General features: G+C 55.8%; 1 protein-coding gene across 3 annotated transcripts in view; it reads left to right on the forward strand.

The window, feature by feature from the left end:
- The first annotated feature begins 427 nt into the window (after positions 1-427).
- The window catches only part of SH2B1 (SH2B adaptor protein 1), a 10674-nt gene continuing 1502 nt past the window's right edge, over positions 428-9599 (forward strand). The window contains exons 1-10 of one of the 3 annotated variants that reach the window (XM_006148244.3): positions 428-531; positions 2506-3533; positions 3805-3906; positions 4165-4256; positions 4366-4541; positions 7821-8024; positions 8232-8443; positions 8572-8796; positions 9186-9285; positions 9462-9592. In XM_006148244.3, coding sequence (XP_006148306.1) covers positions 2595-3533; positions 3805-3906; positions 4165-4256; positions 4366-4541; positions 7821-8024; positions 8232-8443; positions 8572-8796; positions 9186-9285; positions 9462-9463 — 2052 coding nt within the window. In that variant the 5' untranslated portion in view covers positions 428-531; positions 2506-2594 and the 3' untranslated portion in view covers positions 9464-9592. Of the gene's footprint in view, positions 532-2505; positions 3534-3804; positions 3907-4164; positions 4257-4365; positions 4542-7820; positions 8025-8231; positions 8444-8571; positions 8797-9185; positions 9286-9461; positions 9593-9599 lie in introns of those variants that run through there. The other 2 variants (XM_006148245.3, XM_027771770.1) reach the window with 2 other exon arrangements.

Raw genomic sequence — 9599 nt, forward strand, 5'->3', positions numbered from 1 at the left:
CAGCTTGGGGCGATGTCTAGGTCCCCCTCAACAGCAAGGCCAGGCGCTCTAGGCTGCAACGGGTCCTTCAAAAAGCCTTTCATCTCGCTGGTTTCCGGTACTCGGCGGCTACTCTAGCATTCGGAAGGGCCTCGGGACTCTGTTCCCAAAGGTGGCTTCTCTATGGTCGACTTCGCTCCTTTGTTCCCGAATTTCTCCAGGAAGATGCTTTGGTGGACTCCAACCCTGTCCCACTCCTGCTTCTGTGGTCCCTTTTAGGTGCAACTATAGAAGTCACTGAAGCTCTGCCAGCTCCACACTCTCTTGGCTCTTGAACACTGCACGGAGCAGGAGGATGGCGGAAGTGAGTACGCAGGGGCCCTTCCCTCTCGCCGCTCCTCTCTATGGTCGCTTCCTTCGGCGACGGGAAAAGGGGTCCCGGCGCCTGCGCAGAGCCGGGCTGGACGCTCGTCACGGAGGGAGGGGGGGCGTAGGGAGCGGGAGCTGCCGCCGCTGCCGCCGCCGGAGCTAACCGCGGGGACCGAGATGCAGGTGGGACCGGAACCGGAACCCCCCTCTTCAAGTGCCTCTTTCCTCTCCGCGACCCGGCCCTGGCGCCTGAGAGGAGCCCTGGTGGGGGTGGGCGTGGGGCCCGAGGGCAGGAGGAGCACTTGGCCCCGGACAGTGCTGCAGACAGGGCTGATCCCGAGGAGGCTGCGGCCCCGGGGAATGGGCCAGTGGGGGGTGTCGAGGGAGTAGGGTCGGGTCGGAGTGGATTGACCACCGGGCCCGGAGGGTCCGAGCCAGGAGCGAAGCCTGCGCCCTCCACCACCCGCCCTTCGGGAAATAGCAGAACTGAGCCAAGAGGCAGGTGCACCGAGAAAATGTGTGTTTGGCAGAAGAGAAACTGAGTCACCAGCTCAGGAGCCGCGGGGTCAGCGGGTCTGAGGGGGCTGGGTCTGCCTGGGGTGCAGAGGGTTGGGTGGGCCTGTGTGAACCGAGGTGGCCTCTGGCTAGAGACAGAGCTCTGCTGTGTCTGCACCTCTTGGCTCGGTTCCCCTGTGCTCCATGACACCCGCATCTCCTGGCTGCTGCTCGTTGGTTTGGAGTTGTTCCTGTGGTTGGGGCCATCTGAGTGCGTAGGGCCTAGGCCAAGGAGGAAGGGGAGGGATAGGGGCAGGAGTCCAAAGTTACTAGGGTTTGGGGAGACGGTCCTGAACTGCCCTCACCCCAGTCCTGGGGCTGTCACCTCTCCTTATAGCATGGGGAAGGAGCACTAACTACAGAGCCATGGGCTGTAAATTCCACGCCCAGCCCTGGCACTTTCTAGTTGTACGATCTTGGGAACGCTCTTTCTCTCATGTTTGTTTCAGAAAACTGGGACCATAATACTGTTTTCCCCATAAAGGTAGTAATAATGATAATTGTTTATGGAGTGCTTACTTTGTGTCAGGCACTGACTTATGCCATCCTGATTAATTCTTCCAGTAATTCTAGGGGATAAGGATTGTTAGCTCTGTCTTCTCGAGGCTCAGAGAGCATGTGTAATTTGTTCAGGATCACACAGCTAACAGGTGGCTGAGCTGGGACTTCAGCCCAAGTCTGGTTCTAGAACCCACAGCCTTAACCACCAGCCTAACCAGCCTTTCAGGTGCACTTTCCCGTGAGAGGGCAGGGAGGCGAAAAATGCTAGGGCCTAGCTCCCTGTGTTGTTTTACTCACCTTGCAGCCAGCCAAAACGTGCTCTGACCCTACCCTCAGCCTCTCCGCTGGTGCTGCTGCCTCCAGGCCCCAGACTGAAGGGTCACCAAAGAAGGCACTAGGCATGCCAAGGCTTCACAGTGCTTGTGTGTTGGACCCTGAGGTCAGCTGTCAGGACAGTTGCTGTTTCAATCCATTATCCACCCATCCTCATTAGCGAGTGACCTCGGGTTGACCATAGGATGCGTGAGACCAGGTCTCTGAGCTCTGTAGTCCCAGCTCCTCTCTGGCCTCCTGAGAGCTGGGGCGGTAAGGAGCTATTGCTGAGGCTGGCACAGCCAGTCTCTGGGGACAAGAGCTGTGCAGTGGGAAAAACAGTAGACTTGGAATTCTGAAACTTGTGAGCTTCGGTTTCCTCATCTGTTAGAGAGGTTATTAAAAAACCTCTCCCAGGGAAAGGTAAGATAACCATGTGGCAGCCTCTGAAATGGTGTGTGGGAAGTGTGTAGTAAACATTGGAGGATCTGTCTTAGAGAGGGAGGTGATCTGGCAAAGATTCCTTTTGAAGGGCGGTGCTCCCCAGCCCTGAATCCTTCCTGGACTCAAAGCCAGGGAAGTGGTTGTGAAGGCAGCAGGGGAGGTGCAGGCTAGGAGTTGGGGCTGGTGGGGTGTGAGGATCTGGGAGGGAGAGAGGAGGCAGCTTGGTTCTCTTCCCCAGTGCTCCTGAGAAGTCTGAACCAGAGGAGGGAGTCTCTGGCAGGGGTGGGACTGGTCCCCAGTCTCACCTCAGCAGTAACTCTGTGTCTGCCTCTCTCCCTTCTGCAGCTGCTGCCGCTCACCCCGTGTCTCCTGGCCGCCTCCCTCCTCGCTGCCCCTCCCCACAGGCTCCTCCTCTCCACCTCCTGGGGACTATCATGAATGGTGCCCCTTCCCCAGAGGATGGGGCCTCCCCCTCCCCGCCGCCCCTTCCACCACCCCCTCCCCCGAGTTGGAGGGAGTTCTGTGAGTCCCATGCCCGGGCTGCCGCCCTGGATTTTGCCCGACGTTTTCGCCTTTACCTGGCCTCCCACCCCCAGTACGCGGGGCCTGGGGCTGAGGCCGCCTTCTCCCGCCGTTTCGCTGAGCTCTTCCTGCAGCACTTTGAAGCCGAGGTGGCCCGGGCCTCTGGCTCCCTCTCACCACCCATTCTGGCACCCCTGAGTCCTGGTGTGGAGATCTCGCCACATGACCTGTCCCTTGAGAGCTGCAGGGTGGGTGGGCCCCTGGCTGTGCTGGGCCCTTCTCGATCATCTGAGGACCTGGCCGGCCCCCTCCCTTCCTCAGTCTCTTCCTCTTCTACGACCGCCTCGAAGCCGAAGCTAAAGAAACGCTTCTCCCTCCGCTCAGTGGGTCGCTCTGTCCGAGGTTCAGTCCGTGGCATCCTGCAGTGGCGGGGGGCTGTGGACCCTCCCTCCCCAGCTGGGCCCCTGGAGACCTCATCAGGCCCCCCAGTCTTGGGTGGAAACAGCAACTCCAACTCCTCTGGTGGGGCTGGGACCATGGGTAGAGGACTGGTTAGTGATGGACCGTCCCCTGGGGAAAGATGGACTCACCGCTTTGAGAAGCTGAGACTAAGTCGGGGAGGGGGAACCTTGAAGGATGGAGCAGGGATGGTACAGAGGGAAGAGCTGCTGAGTTTCATGGGGGCAGAAGAGGCAGCTCCTGACCCTGCTGGAGTAGGCCGGGGAGGAGGAGCAGCTGGGTCAGCCTCGGGGGGTGGAGGGCAGCCTCAGTGGCAGAAGTGTCGCTTACTGCTTCGAAGTGAAGGAGAAGGAGGAGGAGGAAGTCGCCTGGAGTTCTTTGTGCCACCCAAGGTGAGGCCCAGAGGAGGGTGGGTGACTGGGAGGCGTGCTCGAACAGCCAGAGTGGTAACAGCCCCGAAGAGAAGCCGTGGGGTTTACCAGCCCGCAGCAGTGGCTTCGCTGACTTTTTTCAAACTAACTGCATTAGTCGCTGCAAGCAGGACTGAGAAAGCAGTGTTACTACCTTTTGTCTAACCCTTAGGATTAGAAGGAAGGTGAATGGGGAAGGGTGGTCTTTGCCAGGTCCAAGCCTGGAGCTTGTGTTCTGTCTCCCCACACCTAGGCGTCTCGGCCCCGACTCAGCATTCCCTGCTCTGCTATCACGGATGTCCGGACAACCACAGCCCTGGAGATGCCCGACCGGGAGAACACGTTTGTGGTTAAGGTAGGAGCTCAGAACCCCCACCCCCTGGGGAGAGACTTCTCAGCACCTTTAAGCACATGACAGTGGCAGTAGGAGGGACATACAAGTCAAGTGCCTTGATGGCTTATCTCTGGGGCTGCAGCTTTTCAGGGACAGGGGTAGAGAGGGAGAGGTTTTTGTTCTCATTAGGGGTGGTCAAAGGCATCAGGACCTGAAAGTGGCCTGTGGGCCTCCTCCCTGAACCTTGCCCTGACTGAATGCCACCTCTGTTCTCCATAGGTGGAAGGCCCCTCAGAGTATATCCTGGAGACGACTGATGCCCTACATGTGAAGGCCTGGGTGTCCGACATCCAAGAATGCTTGAGCCCAGGGTGAGGAGCCTGGCTTCTGTCCCTGAGAGGACCTGGGAGGGGGTGGGGAGCGGTTTGTGCCTCTCATCTGGTGCCTTTCCTCCCAGCACTATTTTCCCTGTCTCTGCAGACCTTGCCCTGCTACCAGCCCTCGCCCCATGACCCTCCCTCTGGCCCCGGGGACCGCATTCCTTACAAGGGAGAACACAGACAGCCTGGAGCTGCCCTGCCTGAACCACTCAGAGAGCCTGCCCAGCCAGGATCTGCTGCTGGGACCCAGCGAGAGCAATGAGCGCCTATCTCAGGGTAAGGGTGGAACCTTTGAGAGTCGCAAAGCTGCCCTACAGGGCTCCCTGCTGTCAGTTCTAGGCCCCCTCTCCAGACTGCTGTGTACCTAACCTGTCCCCAGCTGCTGCATCCCAGTCCCAACAAGTGTTTGTCTTTTGTCGCTGAACATGCCAAGTACCGTTGAGCCACAGCCTGCCATTTAGAACCGCCACTACCCCACACAGGCCCCGTGTAAACTCATCCAGCCTTCTGCGCCCAATCTTGACACCTTTTCCATGTCTTCTGCAGGCCACCCCTCTGACTAGAAGCATGGTTCTTTTCGACTAGCTTCTAAATGCTCTGTAGAACTCTTACCTTGCGTTTCTGTGCACAAGTCTATGGTACCACATTTTCTCTCTCTCTCTCTCTCTCTTTTAAGGTTTTGCCATGGGTACATGCACTTGCTGAAGAGAGAGAAGGACAGTGAGAGAGAAAGTGAGAAATCACCCCTGAGGGGGGAATGACCACACCACAGTTGCTTCTCCTCTGTTTTCTCTTTGGGATTTTGGCACGTCGGCCCTCCAGGTCTGGGACTCACACTGCAGTTGGCCCTGTGGAAATCTGGCACCTTGACCACTATACCAACTGCTGGCTCTCCAGATTTTCTTTTGACTCTACTTTCTATCTTGACTGAACACACACATATCCTACCTACACACACACACCTTACACACACACACACACACACACACACACACATATGTCTGCCTGGCCCCAACTCACTTTTCTAGTCTTGGCTTCCATTATACCCCTTTCTTCTGACCCTCTTTCCTGAGTTTCAGTTTCACGGTGACTAGTAAGTAAGCTGTATTTACTGAACAAACAAATGGATCCTAGAACCTTAGCATTAGCATGGACCTTCCAAGTCATCAGATCTCAGGCAGCAAAGACCAGGGAGAGGAAATGACTTTTCTGAGAGTCACCAACAAAGATAGGCAAACCAGCCTAATTTCTGAGCCACTGCCCTGTACACTGCACGCATGCCTGTCTTCAGAGTACTGGCCATGTACATCATCCGTGTAGGTCAGTCCCCCTGCTAGGCAGACATTCAGGAGGGCCCTAGTACAGACCTGACCTTGTGCTGGGCCATTGGGCAGGATATGAGGGAACTCACAGATGCCTGACCTGAGCACCTTGCTCTCGGTGTGCTCACAGGCTAGCTGGACTGGCCTGATTCCCTATAAAAAGCAGGTCCCCCAAATGGAGATCCTGTGTTCATTGCCATCTGAGCAGCACAAGCAGGAAGCACCCGTGGATATGAGAGGAGGAAGAACAGGGTGGTGGAGTAGATAGGGCACACTGTGTGGAGGAGGTAAGGGAGAACATGGCTTGAGAGAGGCAAAGGGTGAGAGCTGAGACCTGAAGCAGGGAGGGTCCAAGGTATTTGGGGGGATTGGATGGGATAATCGGGCAAGGTGGAGGATATATGGATTCATGTGATACATGGGTACAAGTGAAAGTAAAGATCAGATTGGTTTACGTTAGCCTGGGATTAATGGAAGGCAAATCTTTGATGCTTCTTAGAGTTGGGGCCTTGTCCTGTAATGTAAAAAAAGGATTTCTTTTTAATGTCAGTAGTGTGTGTGTATATATATATATACACACACACTTTTTTTTTGGAGAGGTTTTTGCCATAGGGTGTGTGCGCTCGCCAGACAGATAGAGAGAGACAGAGAGATAGAAAGCAAGAAATCACCCCCCGGGGGATGGCCACACCGCATTCCTTTCTCTTCTATTCTCCTCATAGCCATTACACTAACTGCTGGTCCCTATATATAAATATATATATATATATTTAAAGAAGTATTTTAACTTTATTTTATCTATTTATTTATTCATTTATTTATTTATTTTAATTTGACCAGAAAGGGACAGAATGTGAGAGAGAGAGAGAGAGAAAGGAAGCTGCCAGGTCTGGGACTTGAACCACAATTGGCCATGTGGAAGTCCAGCACTCTTACCCACCACACCACCTGCCAGCCCCTCAAAATATATTTTTTCAAGTTTATTTTCTCTATGAGTAGAGAGAGACAGACAATACCCTAATAGAGTCTCTTTGCCACAATCCATGCCCAACCTCAGCTAGCCCCAGATCATGGGCACACATGTGCCTAGCATTCTGAGGGAGGTCTCTGCATGTGAAACCAGAATCTTCCCATGTGGCTTAGCCTCACAAAGCATCATGTTTAACCAGTGAGCACTGTCTTGTCCCCTAGTGTTCAGATATTTGAGGGACTAGCTGAGGTACCATGCACTGGTTGACACTACTGGTCAATAAAGCCACATGGGGGCTCTGGTTTGATTCCTGGCCTACCCTGAAAATCCAGGTATGGTGGTTCGAGTCCTGGACCTGGTGGTTTAAAACTCATACTGAGCAAGTGTGTGTGCTTACCCAAAATCCCAAGAAGAGAATAGAGGAGAAGGGTTTACAGCAGAGCCATCCCCCCAGGGGGTGATTTCTCGCTTCCCATTTCTCTGTCTCTCCAGCAAGCGCATGCCCCCTATCGTAAAAATAACTCTCTAAAAACATTAAAATCCAGGTATGATGGTGCATGTCTCTAGCCCTAGCTTCTTGGGAGATTGAGGCAGAAGGTTGCAACAGCAAGATCCTGTATAAAAGAACCACGCAGGTAGGACCAGCATTTGGCATGGTGGTTAAGACACTGGACTCCCACATGGCCAACTGTAACTCAAGTCCCAGGCCCAGTGACTTGAAACTCATGCTGGGTGCATGTGGGTGCATGCCCCAAATCCTGAGAGGACAATGGAAGAGAGAGGATTTCAGTGTGGCCATACTCCTTGGGGAGGTGATTTCTCACTTTCTCTCTCTCTCTGTCTCTGTGAAGTGAACACACATGCCCTATGGCCAAAAAATCTTTTTTAAAAAAAGAAAAAAAAAACCCACATGTGTACACACATGTGCATGCACACAATAAATTAAAAAATAGGTATTTGAGGGATTCTTTCCCCCACCTATGCCACAATCTTTCAGCCATTGATTCAGAGAAGATAGAGACACATTTAACTTGCTGGACATGCTTGCAGGGACTCTGTGCAGTCAAGCAGTGCAAGCAGTGCAGACGAGGAGCCCCTCCTAAGAACCAGCAGCGATTGCTGCCTGCAGAGGGTCAGCCTTGGCCCAGCCCACCGTACCAGTGCACACAGGGTGGGCTTGGTGGGGAAGCGGACCCAGGAGAACAGGCCCTCAGAGAGCAGCTTCTTGAGTTCTCACCTTTGCCCCCCTCTGTTTTGTTCCAGGGGCATATGGGGGCCTCTCAGACCGCCCCTCGGCATCCATCTCCCCCAGTTCTGCCTCCATTGCCGCCTCCCATTTTGACTCAATGGAACTGCTGCCCCCAGAGTTGCCCCCCCGCCACCCCATTGAAGAAGGACCTTCCGCAGGGACAGCTCACCCCCTCTCAGCCCCCTACCCTCCCCTAGACACTCCGGAAGCAGCCACAGGTACCAGAGGTGTGAGTGTGTGTCCCTGGCCTGGTTGCCTGCCTTCTTGGAACTGCTATCTTGGGATCCTGAGCGATCTGACCCAGGGGAGGGAGGTGACACGGGGGAGGGGAGGAGGCGCCTCCAGGGAAAGCAAGGCTTTTTTCCTCCCAGGATGGGGGAGGCTTCCCTGACAGCCTGGTTTCCCTCCCTCTCTCCTTCCTGAAGGGTCATTCCTGTTCCAGGGGGAGTCAGAGGGAGGTGAGGGGGACCAGCCCCTCTCAGGATATCCTTGGTTCCACGGGATGCTTTCTCGACTCAAGGCTGCGCAGTTAGTGCTGACAGGAGGCACTGGCTCCCACGGTGTCTTCCTGGTACGACAGAGTGAGACGAGGAGGGGAGAGTATGTCCTCACTTTCAACTTCCAGGGCAAGGCCAAGGTGAGTTCCTCTAGGAGCAGGCTCTGTGCAGGGCCTGCGGGTGGGATGGAGGAACTGCTGTCTGGGGAGGAAGGTTTTGTGACCTGCAGGGGTTAGGCTCCCGCCTCATCTTGCTCATCCGCCCTCAGCACCTGCGTTTGTCGCTGAATGAGGAGGGGCAGTGCCGGGTCCAGCACCTGTGGTTCCAGTCCATTTTCGATATGCTCGAGCATTTCCGGGTGCACCCCATCCCTCTGGAGTCTGGAGGCTCCAGTGACGTTGTCCTTGTCAGCTATGTCCCGTCCTCCCAGCGTCAGCAGGGTGAGCAGAGCAGGTCTGCAGGGGAGGAGGTGCCCGTGCACCCAAGAAGTGAGGTGTGTGTGCCAGAAAGTCTGGGCGGGGGGTGTGAGGAGAGGCTCTGTGGGGAGAGCAGGGAAGAGAAGCTTCCTGTGCGTGGGGTTTGGACGGGAACGCAGGCTGTAGGGAGGAAGAGGGCTCCTTGCCGGAGCCCGGGAGGAGTTGAGTTGGGTTGGCGCATCCCATTCCATCGGACTCCTCTGTCCCATCATCTGTCTGTCTCCCGGATCCGTCCTCCCTGGCCTTGTCTGTGCCCTTTGTCACAGCCTTGCCTTGGGCCTGCCCTTCTTGGGGATGCTTGGTCTGATTCCCTCCCTCCTCCCTTGGTGTTTGATGTCCCTGTCTGATCTCTCCCTTTCCCCTGCCCCAACGTCCCATCTGTCCCCACGTTACCCCTCCCCCCCAGGCCGGGAGCAGGCCGGGAGCCATGCAGGGGTGTGCGAGGGAGATCGATGCTACCCCGATGCCTCCTCCACCCTCATGCCCTTCGGAGCGAGTGACTGTGTGTAAGTGTGGTCCTCCTCACCACCACCCATGATCCATCTTCCATGGATGGGGGGTTGCTCAGGAGATGGGCTGTGGGGAGATAGCACATGGCTCCTGGGGGACGAGCGAAGGGGACGCCACGGCAGGAGCGTGCCTCCCTCCACAATTGGTCTGTCTTCTTACCGTTCCTATCCAGAATCGAACACCTCCCATGACCCACCCCAGCCCCCTGAACCCCCTTCGTGGACAGATCCCTCACATCCTGGGACAGAAGAGGCGTCGGGGGCGCCAGAAGTGGCGGCAGCAACAGGCGCACGCGCCACACAGAGGGGCA

Source organism: Tupaia chinensis, unplaced genomic scaffold, assembly GCF_000334495.1.
Source record: "Tupaia chinensis unplaced genomic scaffold, TupChi_1.0 Scaffold000231_1, whole genome shotgun sequence".
Taxonomy (NCBI): Eukaryota; Metazoa; Chordata; class Mammalia; order Scandentia; family Tupaiidae; genus Tupaia; species Tupaia belangeri.